We start from the raw sequence: 18,110 nt of genomic DNA on the forward strand, positions 1-18,110 counted from the left end.
AACATCGATTTTCCTGCTCCTCAAATGCTGCCTGGCCTGCTGTGCTTTTCCAGCACCACATTCTCAATTTGAGAAACTTATCAGCCATGATTGAATGGCGGAGCAGACTTGATGGGCTGAATGGCCTAATTTCTGCTCCTATGTCTTATGGTCTTATGGCCTAACTAGTCCACACCAACCATGTTCCCAAACCTTTACTATTCATGTGCATATTCAAATGTGTTTTTCACATTGCAATTGTACCTGTATCCATTATATCTGGTCGTTCATTCCACATGCAGACCACATTCTATGAGAAGATGTTGTCCGCTTTAAATCGTTACTTTCTCACCTTGAAAAATAATTAGATTAAAAATGATAAATGCAGCTTTGGAGTTTGGAATTGTCTTGTTACAATGCTGATCTCTCAATTCTTGAAAGATTTGGCTGAAGGATAATAAATTATTATTTTCCTCCAACAATCTATCCCTTTCTCAATTGACAGGATTGGCACCTTCATCTTTCAGTTGCAGATTTTAAAAATTTCTGATTCATTTTTCACATCAAATCCATAATCTTATCGAACACTGGTATTCTCACACAAAATATAAGGTCATGATTTGGAGATGCTGGTGTTGGACTGGGGTGTATAAAGTTAAAAATTTGCTCAAAACCTGCATGAATCCATGTAAGACTCTGTTAACTCATCTTTTAGATTAGAATCAGTCTAAACATTATGGTACAGACAGCACCACACAGGGGGGCAACACCTTCAACACATTAACTGGGCTGACACCAATTGTTAAAGTTAACCTGAGAATGTAACTTGTTAAAACAGTTTTGTGATTTACATATGAAAGAAGTGAAACTAACATGGTCATCTAACAGATGAGAGACTCAACAAACAATCCAGGTCTTTTTCAATGTATAAGTTTAGTTCAATCACACTGTAAAGGCAAATATTTCAGTGGGTATGCTCAACACTGGTCTACATTTTGTCATTAGTAACAACATATTAAAAGCGACAATTTTGTCATTGCTTTCAATGGAACACAGCAAGGTTTTCTGGGTTTACTTTGTCACAAAATGATTAAAAATAAAAGTAGTGGAACACTAATCAATATTTCCAGCCAGAGCAAATGAAGGAAACCTCCTATTGTTGTAGTCTGCATTGGTGATGGCTTAGTGGTATTATCTCTAAGCTATTAACCCAGAGACACAGGTAATGTTCTGGGGACTGGGCTTCAAATCTGGCTGTGGTAGGTGGTAGAATCTGAACTGAATAATTCAACTTGTAACATACGGAGTTTCACATTTGTGTTACTAAATCTCCTGCCCGTTATGCAAGGAAGGATGATTAGGCCTTTTAGAGATCCTGCACTGCGAGACTTTTGCTCTGTTAAGATTAGATTCCCTACAATGTGGAAACAGGTCCTTCGGCCCAAAAAATCCATGCCAACCCTCTGAAGAGTATGCCACCCAGACCCATTCCCCTACCCTGTATTTACTCCTGACTAATGCACCTAACACTATGGGCAATTTAGCATAGTCAATTCACCTAACCTGCACATCTTTGGACTGTGGGAGGAGACCCACACAAACACAGGGACAATGTGCAAACTACACACATTCAGACTGGAATCAAACCTGGGTCCCTGCCGCTGTGAGGCAGCAGTGCTAACCACTGTGCCACCGTGCCGCCTCTTAAAGTCGAAGGTAACTCACAAGGACATTGTTTATGCTTGTATCTAAATAATACCATACTGACTAGAATGGTACTGAGGAACCAAATACACTGTGAATATTCCCTGTGCTCCCTGCAGTTCTCATCCTGATGGACAGTGATCAGTATAAGTTTGAATGCTGGAGAAATTCAGCAGGTCTGTCACCATCAAATCCCTACAGTCTGAAACCAGGCCATTTGGCCCATCAAGTCCACACCACCCTTCTGAAGACCCACTCCATCCTTGCAACACTGCATCTCCCATGGCTAATCCATCTAGCCTGCACGTTCCTGGATTCTGTGAGTAATTTAGCATGGCCAATCCACCCAACATTCATGTCGTTAGACTGTGGGAGGAAACTCACACAGACACGGGGAGAATGTGCAAACTCCACACAGACAGTCACCCAAGGCTGGAATCAAACCCAGGTTACTGGCGCTATGAGGCAGCACTGCTAACCACTGAGCCAATGAGCCACTAAGCCACCCATTTGAGGAGAGAGAAATAGACTTAACATTTTGCGTCCAGTATGACTCTTCTTCAGAATTCTTGAGTTCTGACAAAAAGTCTGAAAAAGAGTCGTACCCAACTCAAATCTTTAGCATTACTTCTTTTGTTGTAGATCCAGCCAAATCTGCTGAGTCACTCCAGTATTCCCTGTTTTTGCTCCAGATGTCTGTGTCCACAATACTTTGCTTTTATATCAGGTTGGAATCTACTAGGGAGGGGAAAGATTTGGCTGGGCCTCTGGTTCTGAGCAGCTACTTTAATGGGACAGAAAGCACAGTTGACGGATTATTACTTGGGCCTGAATTTATGACACACTTTCTGTGTATTATCCAGGCACCCAAGAAGGAGCTTCAAAACGGGGTAATCCGAGGTTACCAGATCGGTTACCGGGAGAATGGGCCTGGCAGCAATGGTCAGTACAGTATTGTGGAGATGAAGGCCACAGGCGACAGTGAGGTTTACACCTTGGACAACCTGAAGAAGTTTGCACAGTATGGTGTTGTGGTACAGGCATTCAACAGAGCTGGAACAGGTCCGAGTTCCTCAGAAATCAATGCTACAACACTTGAAGACGGTAAGATTTGCTCTAAATTAAGGTAGCAAAGTAATTTTATATGGTTACTAACATCTGTATTTGTTGTGGTCACCAATATTCGAGAGGTGCTGAGCAATCATACTCTTTCCAGTTCAGTCATTTTCAGCTCAATGTTGATCACTGGCTTGACCCAGTTATGAAGTCAAAGTGAAACTCCATTCATTTATACCAACTACAGGCCTTCATGCTAACCTCCGCAAGGGATCTTCTCCCGCACCAGCAAGACTGTAATTACTGTCTGTGAAAATGAGTCAAAATTGGAACAGCTACCCTTTCAGGGACCCAGGCAATGTATGATGTTTTCCTTGAACAGGTACAGGCCACAGTAAACTTTTCCTCAGCAAGGAGCATTTGTCCCAAACTCAAAAGATCATGCCATAATCTATATTTCACTCAGTATAGAAATCAGAAAGGGTGTCATTGACCCTGTGGAAAGTTTCCCTGAAATGAGGTCACAAAGAGCCAGGAGTAGACTTGGTAGCTTCATGTTTAGGATAGGGGTTTACTCACGCACAAGCACATATGCACACACACACACATATATATGCACACACACGCACAGACACACATACGCATGTGCACACGCACACACATGAGCACACGCGTACACACCGTGCACGCACACACATACACACACACACGCACGCACACGCACAGACACACATACGCACACACACGCGAGCACATACGCACACACACACAGAGATACACACATACACACACATACACACACACACACACACACACACACACACACACACACACACTTGCTCACTCACGAATAGGCTTGCGGGATTATTGGTGGACAATTAGTCCAGACACCCAGGTAATGTTCTGGAGACCTGGGTTTGAATCCCACCTTGACAAATGGTTAGAATATGAATTCAATAAAAATCTGGAATTGAGAGTTTAATGATGACCATGGATCCATTGCTGATTGTCAGAAAAAAATCCATCAAGTTCACTAGCGTCCGTTAGGGAAGGAAACCACCATCCTTACCTGGTCTGGCCTTCATGTGACAATATGGTTGACTCTTAACTGCCCTCTGGGATGTGCAATAAATGTTGGCCCAGCCACTGATGTCCTCATCCCTCGAATCAATAACAAATGTTGAAGTAACAATTGCTAGGAAGCTATTCTTTGAGGTGATGAGAGCTGTTCACAGCACTTTGCTCGAAAATCAATTAATTCCTTTTATAAGTAAAATTGTCTGCGCTGTTGGGTTCATGCCAACTGAATAGCTTCATTCAACTGAGATCTGAACTCCTCTTCCTCACTCATGGAATCCTGAAAGAGGAGTAGTTAGGTAACATAGTAACGGTAACAGGGAATGCGAGTTAAGGATAAACCTGACACTGGAACTGCTGCAAACAGAGGTCCTGGGAAAGAGGTTTCTGAACAGATTACATGGACTGTCAGGCAATAGCTGCAGCCTGGGTGAGTTCATATTTATACAGAGCCCCCTTCAGCTATTTAAAGGGACTTCTCCTCAGTGACTGGATGCACTTTAGTGCTGTGCTTCCTGATCTTTGGTTGTGCCATGGAGTGGAGCTCCCTTACCTAGCCAAGATGGATACCCAGAGGTCTGGACAATGCGTGGATCACTCGGCCTGACTGCCTCTAATCTGATCCACCATTTTGCCTTCTGAGACGAAATCAGTCACTGCTGCGGGAATACAGAACTTTAATTCTGCCGGGTTTGATCTGAGGAATTCTGGTCTCCCTCCTATAGGAAGGATGTCGTAAAACTTGAAAGTGTTCAGAAAAGATTTACAAGGATGTTGCCGGGGTTGGCGAGTTTGAGTTTTAGGAAGAGGCTGAATAGGCTTTATTGGTCAGTGCACTGAGTATAAGAGTTGGGAGGTCATGCTGTGGTTGTACATGGCATTGGTCATGCCTCTTTTGGAATACTGCATTCAATTCTGGACTTTCTGCTGTAAGAAGTATGTTGTGAGACTTGAAAGGGTTCAGAAAAGATTTGCAAGGATGTTGCCAGAGTTGGAGGGTTTGAGCTATAGGGAGAGGCTGAACAGGCTGGGGATGTTTTCCCTGGAGTGTCGGAGGCTGAGTGGTGACCTTATAGAGGTTTATAAAATCGTGAGAGGCATGGATAGGATAAATAGATGAGATCTTTTCCCTGGGATGGGGGAGTCCAGAACTAGAGGGCATAGGTTTAGGGTGAGAGGGGAAAGATATAAAAGGGACCCAGGGACAACTTTTTCCACACAGAGGGTGGTGCGTGTATGGAATGAGCTTCCAGAGGAAGTGGTGGAGGCCGGTACAATTACAACATTTAAAAGGCATCTGGATGGGTATATGAATAGGAAGGGTTTAGAGGGATATGGACCAAGTGCTGGCAAATATGACAAGATTTATTTAGGATATCTTGTCAGCATGGACGAGTTTGACCGAAGGATCTGTTTCTGTGCTGTACAGCTCTACAACTCTATGACTCTAACTGTGTTATTTTGCCTGCCTCAGCCCTTTATTAAATAGCCCACCTCCCAAGGTAGTAAGTTCCCTGAATTACTTCCTTTGTTTTGCTGGCTGTTTTGGCCAGTATTACTTTTCACTTCTAGATTTCAGGAATTTTTATGGTTTTTCTCCTGGCACCAATCTTACAACTTCCTGATAAACATGTGCCTATTCCAGAAAAAAAACAAATGAAGAAGTGATCTTACAGAAATGACAGATTCTCATATATTCAGGAGCACAAATCTGACAGCATTGATGGCACACTGTCATCAGCTGGAGCAAGATTCCTGTGCAAGTTAAAATAAAACACTTCAGGGAGTAAACACTACACCACTGGCATTTTTTTTTGTGATTAGTGACAATTTATGAGAAGCTATAATTTTGTTGTTGTTGTAAATGGAGGATAGCAAGACAATCTTGAGTTTTCTCTTTTTGTCTTCCTAATTGTTTTGTAACAAAGAAGCACCAATCAGCATTTACAGGATCTCAAAATCCAAATTACAGTGGATCTGTCATCTAATTAAACTGATGTCAGCCTGGATTTACAATTCAATGATCAGCTTTTAATGAGTGTAGTACCCTGTAATCTCCCAACACCGTCATCAGGCACTGTATCTCTTAAGCCTGTTATCAGCATAATTCAGCATGGAATAATTGATGTCACACTATTCTAACACATAAAGAGGGGGAAGATTGCTCTGCTTCTAAACACTTGGTAAAACCATACACAAAAACATCAGCTTTGGATTCTTATGACAGAGCGACATGAATTACAACTCAATGTCTACCTCACCTGGTGATTTTATTTTTGAGAGAATTGTTGTGGTTTTGGCAGGTGTTCAGTTAAATGGGTTTTCCTTTGTGTGTAGAAAGGATGCTCGTCAGTGTCTGGGGCGTTGATATGTTTGTGTTTTGTTTTAATTTAATGTCTCCCTTCTTTGTTCATCCTCCCACCAACTGCTTTCCACCTCTCTCCTCTTTCTGCCTCTCACTCTCTCACCATCTGTGTCTTTCCCCTCTGCTCCTCTCTCCAGTTCTAACCTTCCAGCATTATCTCTCTCCCTCGTTGCTTTCCCTTTTCCCCCTCTTGAGTCAGCCCCGTCCCCCTGCCCCGTGCTTTTGTATCCCTCCAACTCTGCCTCTCTCTCCTCTGCCTCTTTCACTTCTCCCCTCTCGTTGACCCATCCCACCTGCTTCTGTCCAGTCTGCTCATTCACCTCTCCTATGCTGTGGCTCTCTTCCTCTGCCCTTTGGCTGTCTCCCATTACAAACGCCCCTCTGACCGCTGCTAACTTCTGCTCCTCACCCACCTTTCTGTGCGCCTGACCTGCTTCTCTCACCCTCTGTCTCCCTGCCCCTCTATTTCCCATTACCCTACTCTCTCCTCAGACTGGGTTAAGCATTGCATTACAATGTGTGATGCAGGAAGGCCCCTTTCCCTCACCTTTAACCTCCTGACCCTCTGCTGAGCTGATTACTCAATCCAGTATGGCAGTGGCAGTGCCCAAGATGGCTTCCACCTTCCTTTGGTGTTGGCAACAGATAGGCAGATCTTGCCTCACAAAGATGCTTAGCAAGACGGCATGGTGGCTCAGTGGTTAGCATTGCTGCCTCACAGTGCCAGGGACCTGGGTTCAATTCCTGCCTCAGGCAACTGTCTGTGTGGAGTTTGCACATTCTCCCTGTGTCTGTGTGGGTTTCCTCCAGGTGCTATGGTTTTCTTCCACCGTCCAAAGATGTGCAGGTCAGGTGAATTGGCCATGCTAAATTGCCCATAGTGTTAAGTGCATTAATCAGAGGGAAATGGGTCTGGGTGGGTTACTCTTTGGAGGGTTGATGTGGACTTGTTGGGCTGAAGGGCCTGTTTCCACACTGTAGGGAATCTAATCTAAAAATGACCAATGTAGTTCAGGCATGGCATTGGGACCTGGAATTCTTGTGGGAGTTGTCATCTGTGTCTGCTCAATATCATTCTTTCTGGCACTATTTTTTTCCCTTTGTTCTATTGCATGTGTACCTTGCATTTAAGAGTACTCGCCTTCGAGGAGACACACACACACACACACACACACACACACACACACACACACACACACACACACACACACACACACACACACACACACACACACACACACACACACACACACACACACACACACTCTGCTTCACAACATATAATGTTAGTGTACTTTATAGTTTTAAATAAACTAACCCACAGAGTTAATCAATCTCTGGTGAGCAATTGATTGTCAGACCATCATCATTAGCATGATACTTCTTTCTCTCTGTTTCTCCCTGTCATTCATCATTCTCTCATGTACAGAAATCCTGGTTGTCAGGAATTATCTACTTCCCTATTTGTTTCCATGGAGGCTGAGAGTGTCTGGGATTGTCACCTTGTGATTCCAGCATCTGCCGTTTACCCTTGGTCTGATAACTCGATCATGTTCAATTACCTGTGGTACACATTGACAGTACAATAAACATTTAATACAACACCAAGTGGTCAAAGCTGATGTGATTTAAGCTTTCAAATTTCAGAATGGACTGGCTACTTTCCACCTTGCCTCGAGGATAATAACAAGAATGTCAAAGTCTCTCAAAGCTGAGAGAAGAAGGAAAAAAAATGTATTGATTGCAAGCGTGTTATCACACAAGTGTTTCCGTAACTGTTATTCGAAGTGAGAGATTCTCAGAGAGCATTTTCTGTTAAAATCCTAAAAATGGCTCAATCCAATCTGGGTGATTTTCACATTGAGGTTGTACAAATCAGCAGAAAAAGCAAACATTGCTGTTGTTTTGCTCTGAAACTGGTCTTTAAAAAGAAGTCTTTACAATAAACACTTTGACATCGCTCAGCAATACAATGTCACTGTATAAAAGTTTATTTTATGGCACACTGCAAAACAAACCTTTACATTTATATAGCACCTTTCACTGACTGTTTCAAGGCTCTTTAATGCCAATGGAGCACTTATTGAAACAAACACAGACCATTGCTGGAGAAACTCAACAGTCCTGGCAGTATCTTTGGAGAGAGAATTTTAGAGTCCTGTTGAACTCTTCTTCAGAACTGAAGGATGTTGGAAAATGTTTCCCTTATACTTTTCACAGAGACAGGGGCCCAGTGCTTTTGCCTTTTGAAGTGCAGTTGCTGTTGGAATGTGCACATCAGCCAATTCATGCACAGCAAGTTCATGCAAACTGCAGTGTGATAATGAGCGAGTGATGTTAATCGAAATTTAAAATATTGACCAAGGAACAAACTCCTCTTTGAGATCTTGTATATCCACTGAGCAAGCATTTGAGACATGTCTGAAAATCAACAGCACAGAGCTCATCAGTACTGCACTGGAGTATCAGCTATTGATCTTTGCACTAAAGACCTGGACTGGGGCTTGAATCCAGAGCCTCTGTGAGTCTGAAGCAAGTGGGCTGCCAACTGAGCAATGGCTGTCACTTTCTACAGAAAACAGATGCTCATTTGCACTCAGGCATCACATTTGCTGCTCATCCTTTGAAGTAGGAGAATGGGTGGGGTATTGATTGAGGAACATTCCCACCAAAACAACAACTTACTTTGTGTCAGTTATCAGAAGGTTGAGACCACTCATGTTTCCGAGTCACAAGTCATAGAATTCAGGTCACATTCCAGTGTAACTCTGAGGGAGTGCTACTCTGCCAGACGTGCTTACGTTTTGACAAACTGTCAGGCTCCATTTGTTCTCCTCGGGCAGAAAAGATCCTATGCATCTCATGGTGAGCGGGGAGGTGTGGCATGCCTGGTGTTGTTGCTACCGTCTATTCTATAATCAACATCTCACACACAGATTATCATATTGCCACCTGTGGGATCTTGCTGTGCATCATTGGTCTTTGCATTTCCTAATGACAACAGCCACTCCATTTCAACAACTAGGAGAAAGTGAGGACTGCGAATGCTTAAGAGTCAGGAGTTCCTAATGAAGAGCTTATGCCTGAAATGTCAACTCTCCCGCTCCTCAGATGCTGCCTGGCCTGCTGTGCTTTTCCAGCACCACACTTTTCAACTCCATTTCAAAGCCCAGTGTTGACTAGAAAGTACTTTTGAGATGCCCAAAGGTGGTGTTGAAAAGTGCTTTTTTTTAATGCATTGCTGGCTAGGCCAGCATTTATTGCCTGTGCCTATATGCTCAAGGGCCAGTTAAGAGTCAATCACATTTGCAATGAGTCTGGAGTCACATAGTCCAAGCCAGGGAAGGATGACAGTTTCCTTCCCTAAAGGACACTATTGAACCAGATGGGTTATTCCTCGCAATCGACAATGGATTCGTGGTCATCATCATTGGATACTTAATTCCTTAAATGCAACATTTTTTTTCCTTTCAGGGAGACATGAAGTGAAGCAATGATTAGTTAATAATCTACTCTAGACAATAATTTAAAAGTATTTAAATTGCAGCAATTAAAACACCCTATCTGATCATCAAATTTGAAGCATAGTAGGGAAAATTATTAGTAATTATAAAGAATAGTGAAAATATCCTGAGGTTTTCAAGTGTAAGCCTGTTCATTTTTGCATTGGCTCACACACTCCTGGCCAATTCTTTACTTGCCATTTCAAGTTTGACAAGGGATGGGGCAGGGGGTTGATTTGAACTTTCCCAAAGAGCCCGGTTTCTAGGCAAACTCTGAGTGTGGGAAGGTTGCAATCACTCAGAATTGTGTGAATGAATCAAAGCGAAAAGGGCACAGTTTGCCCAGCTATTATTAGTGGGCGCTCCATTCGAGGGCCACACGTGCTGGAGGATAGCAGCTGTTGCACTCGCTAGGCACAGCAATTGTAGGTCTGCATTTATTCACAAAGGCAGGTCGCCACACCTCTTCAGGGGCAATTAGGGTGGGACAATAAAAATGATAGCCGTGTCAGTGAACATCGCATATCCCTGAACAAAGGGAAAACAATCGATTCAAAGCAAAGTGGACAAATTTGGGAGGGGTGACCAAAAGCATGAGCAGTGAGGTTGGTTCTAAGGAGCTTTATATTCAGCTGCTGGTCTGGCATCTCATAGAAACATAGAAGATAGGAGCAGGAGGAGGCCATTCGGCCCTTCGAGCCTGCTCCAGCATTCATCACGATCATGGCTGATTGTCCAACTCCATAACCTAATCCTGCTTTCTCCCCATAACCTTTGATCCCATTCACCCAAGTGCTACATCTAGCCACCTCTTGAATTCCTCCCAGGGCAGTTTGATTGGATTCAGTTCTGTAAGGTTTAGGGTTAAAAGTACTCAGCACCCAAACCTGGCCACTCTTCAGTGACAGTGACTCCTGCTGCTGACACCCAGGGAGAAAACTGGATTGAGCTGAACTGGGAGTCCTGTTTAGTTGTTAAAAAGTCCTGTGGACAACCTTTAGCAAGAACCTCAGAAAGAGAATTGCCCTTTGAATGAACAGTCTCAGTCCTTTAGGTGCAATTGTTGTCCGAAGCTTGGTATCAGTTGTGTGATTAAGCTCCAAGGGGAATATAAATGTTGTTGTCGAGAAGCACAAGGTTGATTTGATTTGATTGCTCATTGTCACATGTACCAAGACGCAGTGAAAAGTATTGTTTGGCATACTATCCAGGCAAATCATACCTTACGTAAGCACATCAGGGTAATATAGCAGAATATAGTGTTACAGCTCCAGTGAAGGTAATATCTGAAAGGTCTGTTCAAAAGTTTGATAACAGCAGGAAAGAAGCTGTTCTTGGATCTGTTGGTAGCACGTTGACACATTCATAGAATACTTGCTCAGGTTTTTATTAATTAGAAGGAATAATGAATGTACATTATGGTTTTCCAGTGTTTTTCCATAATCAATCTTTGGTTCATTTCACAACTTGGTCCAATGAGTGGTGGTACCAAGGGGGAATTGGGAGAAAATGTTATTGCAAGATTCATTGCGGATACCTTAGAAAACACCTTTACAGATGGATGTAGATGCCAGGGGAGTGAGGGGAGGGTAAAGAGGAGTTGGAGGGCAGAAATTATCCTTGGGGCTTTTGAAGGGAAGGATATAACAAGGTGGAGATGCTGATGGGGCAAGAGCTCCAGCAGGCAAGAGGACACTGAGGAAAGAGGTGGGGAGATGGTTTGTGAAAGTATATCGAGAGCTTTGTTGCAATGTACTGCAGCCGCGTGGAAACAAACTCACTACAAAACTATGAGGGGCATGATTTGGGTAAATAGGCAAAGTCTTTTCCCTGGGGTTGGGGGAGTCCAGTACAAGAGGGCATAGGTTTAGGGTGAGAGGGGAAAGATATAAAAGAGACCTACGGGGCAACTTTTTCACACAGAGGGTGGTACGTGTATGGAATGAACTGCCAGAGGAAGTGGTGGAGGCTGGTCCAATTTCAGCATTTAAGAGGCATTTGGATGGGTATATGAATAGGAAGGGTTTGGAGGGATATGGGCTGGGTGCTGGCAGGTGGGACTAGATTGGGTTGGGATATCTGGTCGGCATGGACAGGTTGGACCAAAGGGTCTGTTTCCATGCTGTACATCTCTATGACTCTATGTGGAAACAAACTTGCTACTACAGCCATGTGACGTTCCTCAGCTGCTCTATAGCTCCTCTTCCACGCACCCCTGATCCTTAACAAGGATTACACCTGAAACCTTGACTTCTCCACCTCCTGAAGCTGCCTGGCTTGCTGTGTTCTTCCAGCCTGCTGCTTGTCTACCTTGGATTCCAGCATCTCCAGTTTTTATCATCTCTAATCAAGTTTGTACCATGGCAAAGTCCCTTCAAAGAACATCCACTTTGATGCAATAGGACATCTTTTGAAATTTATGGATGACAGAAAACATTGGAAAAAAAACTAAGTCTCTAAATGGCAAAGACAAAAGATGAGAGACAGAGCGAGAGTGCAGGTAAAGACTATATTTTATGAGTGAACTGTACATTCTCTGACCCAAGCAAGCCTTTTGCAGATGTCAAGAGGTTAGGAAGGAAAGCAGGGCCTGATACATTTTATTACTCTTCTACAAATGGTGGTATTGATTGCTTTTCAAAAAAATCAATTGAGAGGATTCAGTGTTTTGACACCTGACAGGTTTGATATACAAAAGTACTAGTGAGAGCAGAGGAACGTGGAAAAGAAATGATGAAGTGGAGAAAATCTGAGTATGAGAAAATTCCAAATCAGCAATGCCAGCTCCCAAAGATGTGAATCCCCCTCCCACAAACAGCCATTGGCATGGCTTTTACACCATCAAGCTCACATTTTTTAATGAATTCTTCCTCACAGACTTTTGAATTATGAGGATGGGTTCAATGAATATGGCTCATATTCCAAATGTATTTGCATTTTAGTTTAGATGGGTGATTGAACTGGAGTGTTTAGCTTAATAAAAAGGATTTGATAGGGTAGCTACAAGGGGTGAACAGTTTGGTGGTAGTTATTTCCATTAGATAGGTAGCTAGGATGTGGTTCAGGATAATGCTAACTGAAAAGGTTTAATCTCCCTGTCCCTCAGAGTGGAAAGCGCTGGGAAAAATCACCACTGCTAAAACCTGTCCAGGGAAGAAGCCAAAAGGATCTTCCTGGGGGCAGAACAGCCAATGAATGACAGCTCACTGCAGAAACACAACAACCTCTAATGGGTCTCTAAAGGGAGTGCTAGTCCAGGATTCTCTAAAGGCTGACTTGCATGTTGAGTCTGTGGTTAAGAAAGCAAATGTAATGTTGTCATTTATCTCAATAGGGTTGGAATGTAAAAGCAGTGATGTGCTACGGAGACTTTATAAAGCTCTAGTTAGGACCCATTTAGAATACTGTGTCCAGTTTTGGGCCCCATACCTCAGGAACTGAAGGGTGTCCAGTGGAGATTCACATGGATGATCGGTGAATTGGTAGGCCTAACGTACGATGAATGGCTGAGGATCCTGGGGTTGTATTCATTAGAGTTCAGAAGGTTGAGGAGAGAATTAATAGAAACTTACAAGGTAATGCATGGCTTAGAAAGGGTGGATGCTGGGAATTTGTTTCCGTCAGGCGGCGACACTTGGACCCATGGGCACAGCCTTAGAATTAGAGGGGATAATTTAGAACAGAAATGAGGAGACATTTCTTCAGCCAGAGAGTGGTGGGCCTGTGGAATTCATTACCACGGAGCGCTGTGGAGGCCGGGTTGTTAAATGTCTTCAAGCCAGAGATTGATAAATTCTTGATCTCGCGAGGAATTAAGGGATACGGGGTGAGTGCGGGCAAGTGGTTATATGACAGAGTGGACTCGATGGGCCGAATGACCTTACTTCCACTCCTATTGCTTATGGTCTTATGGTTTAATGGATCCAATCCAGAATAAAGAAGGGGCACAGTTAAACAATGGATTATTTAGGGATCAAAACAGGTCATAGCTTTTCCACATGAAAGGTAATGGGAATCGGGAATTCTAACATCAAAGACTGTGAATATTTATGATCCAACATTTTCAGGACCGAGATTGATAGAACTCTTTCTTAACTCAAGGTAGCAAGAGATATGAATCAAATATAGGTTCGATATAGTTTAATGGAACCAGCTGAAAAGGTGAGATGGCCTACTATTATTCCTAGGTTCTCCACAAATCACAACGTGACCCTAAACAATACGATGTAAATGTAGCATCATCCAGCAGTATTTTTATGGAATGCCATGGTGCGATACCCAGTTGATGAGTCAACATGAACTCTCTTTATTGAGGTCAGACGCTCACATGAATAAACACTCATCAGACAGTGTGGCTCATGCTATAAAATGCAAATCAAATTTATTAAAATGTAAAATGTGGGTAACAGCCGATAATCAAAAAGGCAGTTTCATTTAATTGCAGAATGTTTAACTTGGCCCTCCTTGGACATACAAAATAAATAATTAAATGAACAAAGCCTTTGCTAACTCTCTTAGTAAGGCTAAACCAAAACCAGCATCCATAATTTTAAAAAGCACAAGACTCCATCTAACCAGCAAAGAATATTCCAGCCTCTACTTCAGAAGAATAGAGAGAAGGCAATATCCTTCATTTGGCCCATTGGCTGTCCACCAAATGGACATCTCAGAAATCGGTGGCTGTCTTTCAGCTGTTATCAAGACAAAGCCAAGCTTTGAATGTTTTGCGTCAGGATGCTGTTTCTGTGGTAATCATGTCTCACTGCCTTAGCTCTGCACCATGTGTCCAGGCGAAACATTATTAACTGATTTTGTCACCACACACCATCCAGTGTTCCCCTTTATTTTGACACCTCTCAAAATAGTGAAGGTCATCAGTCTGTGAGTTGATGTCTTATAACTGAGCAACCTTCTTCAACCCCTCCAACATGGAGGACACGCAGACTGCCGATAAATAGTCTGCTCGAGATTTGAAAATGAAACGTTCTCTGCCCCAATCAACCGATGAACTGAACTTTGTGGAATTTAGGTCTCTCCTAGTCCGGAACCACAGATAATCATCAAAATGAATCTATTGAATGAATTAGTTACTGTGAAAGTGAGATTAGGACTCTAAATCCTTTTCCCTTTGTTCTGCTCTTCAAGACCCGGAAGCAACGCATGAAAACCAATTTGATCCTGGCAAAACCACTAAAACTAAAAGCTTTAGTAACAATGATCATTCTCACCTTTCTGCAGCGAGGTGGTCAGTCTACTTTCATATGGGACTCAAATACTAACAACTTCCATTTATAGTGTAGTTAAAATAGTTAACTTTAAAATGTGGAGAAAAGACCACTTTTGACTTCAGTTTTAGGTCTAAACTAAGAGAAATAGGAATAAGTCTCAGGACCGGTTCCAAAACAAATAATTCTAAAGCTAGAGTGTTACATTTAACTTTGGTTTGAATTGTTTGTGTTGTGTGAGAACTTCCTACCCTTGGAGCAATCTTGTGATTGTGACGGAACTGCACATCACTGAGCACAAATAGCACAGTGAGGGTGGAGTTAGAACTGTACTAGAAAGACTGAGAGAGCAAAAAGATAGAATAGTCTTTGCTGAACGTTACTATGGGATCAGAGCCTGCAAAACCTATTAGTAATAATGTTTAATAAATGGTTTAACTCTAAAGTTTAAACCTGAAGATGTTTCTTGACTTTGCCCCCCCCCCCCACAATCTGTTTTGAATCCAAACACATCATGCAGCATCAAGCGACATCACAAAGAGTGTGGATTCTTGGAATTTTTTGCTTCCTGATGATGCTGACACTTTCTGGAAAGTGGTTTGAAAAACACTGATATTCTTTTCAAAATAAAGAAACAAAATAGCAGTCCTATTGAAAAATGTCTTAAAAGGCCTCTTGCTTAGTAAAAAAAACTTGCTTCGAGTCATAGTCATAGAATCATAGAGATGTACGGCATGGAAACAGGCCTTTCGGTCCAACTTATCCATGCCGACCAGATATCCCAAACCAATCTAGCCCCATCTGCCAGCACCCAGCCCACTTCTCAAATAATTTTTTTTGAATGGGGAGCAGGAAAGGAGTCAAATAGTAATTCTGAAGCCATTTTGTGAGTAAGGTGAGCCAATTCTATATCACACCTGTCATTGCGCGTGTCTGTGTAAGGAGGACAAAGAGTTGGCGTTCTCCTAGATTGAATCCCTTCCAACGCAGGAGAATGTTTTGTGGAATGTATACATTGTTAGGAATCTTGAGTTGTTAAGCTGTCACTTTAACAGGTATTGTTCCTTCCCTAAATACTGTATTATGTCCTCACAGCCTGAGAATAATTTCCAGTTGTTTGGAGGATCGATGAGGTTTGCTTTGTGTTCTTACTTGTCTTGTCTTCTCACAGTTCCCAGCCAACCTCCAGACAATGTGAAAGCTGTTTCGATCTCATCTGACGTTGTCACCATTGTCTGGTCACCACCTCCACGAAGTACCTTAAATGGAGTGTTAAAGGGCTTCCGAGTCATATACTGGTCCGTGCACCAAGATGGAGGTCAGTTGCGAGCTGAGCATTACTTTTATTTTCTCCGTCTCTTCAATTTTTTTCTCTTGCCGTCTTGAAGGTGCTCTCTATATTCTGGGTTAATGCTCCAGCTCTAACCCCATACGCAGGTTGTTGCTATCCTTTCTTGACCTTTAATAATGATCCAGTTCTCAAAGAATCATTGAACAGTTACAGCCGTAAAGTTTATTCAGCCCATCACATCCATGTTGGCTCTTCACAAGAGTAATTCAGTTAATTGCGTTGCCCTGCTTTCTCCCCATAGCCCTTCTTTATCTCCCTTCAGTTATACAATTCCCTTTTGATTGAATTTCCACTACCCTTTCAGGACGTGCAGTGTAGATCTTAACCACTCACTGGGTAAGAGCAAGAGAGGAGCCACCAGTCTAAAATGAACATATGAAGAGAGAGAACTTTGACACTGTATTAGAGAGCTGGATTTGGTAGCCTACTGGGTACAGCTGAAAATAACGGAATGTTCAGCTTGTACGTTTGCTCGCTAAGCTGGCAGATTTGTTTTCAGACGTTTCATCACCATACTAGGTAAAATTATCAGTGAGAGAAAGTGAGGGCTGCAGATGCTGGAGATCAGAGCTGAAAATGTGTTGCTGGAAAAGCGCAGCAGGTCAGGCAGCATCCAAGGAACAGGAGAATCGACGTTTCGGGCATAAGCCTGAAAAAGGGCTTATGCCCGAAACATCGATTCTCCTGTTCCATGGATGCTGCCTGACCTGCTGCGCTTTTCCAGCAACACATTTTCAGCCAAAATTATCAGTGAGCCTCTATTGAAGCGCTGGTGTTCTGTCCCACTTGCTATTTATGTGTCTTGGTCAATTGGTAATATCACTTCTGGTTCTTTTTCTCAGAGGTTCTTTTCCTCAAATGATATCACCCACCTTAAGAGGCCAAGACACATAAATAGCAAGTGGGACAGACACCAGTGCTTCAGTGGAGGCTCACTGATGATGTTACCCATCAGTTTTCAGATTGAAAACAAACCTGCCAGCTCAGTGAGCAAACATACAACCTGAGCCTTAACCTGAGCTACAAATATTCTCAGAAATTGCATAAAGGAATGTTTCAGTACATAAGGAGTTAAAGAACTTTACTTAGTGATAAGGAGTGAACAGCCTCAGGACAGTGTATGTGCAGAAGCGCAAAGTCTGAAATGTTCCAAACTGGTATAAGACCATAAGGCATCGGGGCAGAAATTAGTCCATTCAGCCCATCGGTCTGCCATTCAATCATGTCTGATAAGTTTCTCAACCCCTATTCTCTCATTTCCTCTCCTTAACCCTTGATACTCTTGATATGCAAGAACCTATCTATCTCAGTCTTAAATATTCTAAATGCAGATAGCAGTATTGACTTAAAGCATAAGATAACGCAATCTGGTTTCCAGCCCTTCCATCCACAGGAACAGCTTCTCTCACCTACTCTGTCCAGCTCCAGCATGATTTTGAACCTCCATAAATCTTCATTAATAATCGGCCAATGGAGGACTACAATGCAAAGAAAGACCCTTCAGCCCATCAAGTCTGCATCAGTCAAAAACAAGCAGCTAACTATTCTAAACCCAAATTCCAGCACTTGGCCCATAACCTTGCCTACCTTGGCATCACAACTGGACACCTAAATACTTCTTAAATGTTACAATGGTTTCCGCCTCTATTACTCTTACAGGCAGTCAATTCCCGATGTAATTATGTAATAATTTGGATCTATCCCTCCCAGAACAAGTGGCTCTGAGGCTTTAATTCACAGCTGAGATGTGTGAACCCAGCATAAATCAGGAAAGGAAGCTGGAAATATCCGGCTTTGTATAATGCAGAGACATTCTGCATCTCTGTATTCAACCAACTGTTTTCCAATGT

The 18,110-nt window shown here is 42.7% G+C and overlaps 1 protein-coding gene across 1 annotated transcript in view; it reads left to right on the top strand.

Moving 5' to 3' along the window:
- The window catches only part of dscaml1 (Down syndrome cell adhesion molecule like 1), a 586,372-nt gene that overhangs the window by 456,894 nt on the left and 111,368 nt on the right, over positions 1–18,110 (top strand). Inside the window, exons 17-18 of the mRNA XM_043676579.2 lie at positions 2,547–2,787; positions 16,081–16,227. Coding sequence (XP_043532514.1) covers positions 2,547–2,787; positions 16,081–16,227 — 388 coding nt within the window. The remainder of the gene's footprint in view (positions 1–2,546; positions 2,788–16,080; positions 16,228–18,110) is intronic.

The sequence above is a fragment of the Chiloscyllium plagiosum genome, unplaced genomic scaffold, assembly GCF_037043375.1.
Source record: "Chiloscyllium plagiosum isolate Xiang-an unplaced genomic scaffold, Cpla_swu_hap1 HiC_scaffold_29, whole genome shotgun sequence".
Taxonomy (NCBI): domain Eukaryota; kingdom Metazoa; phylum Chordata; class Chondrichthyes; order Orectolobiformes; family Hemiscylliidae; genus Chiloscyllium; species Chiloscyllium plagiosum.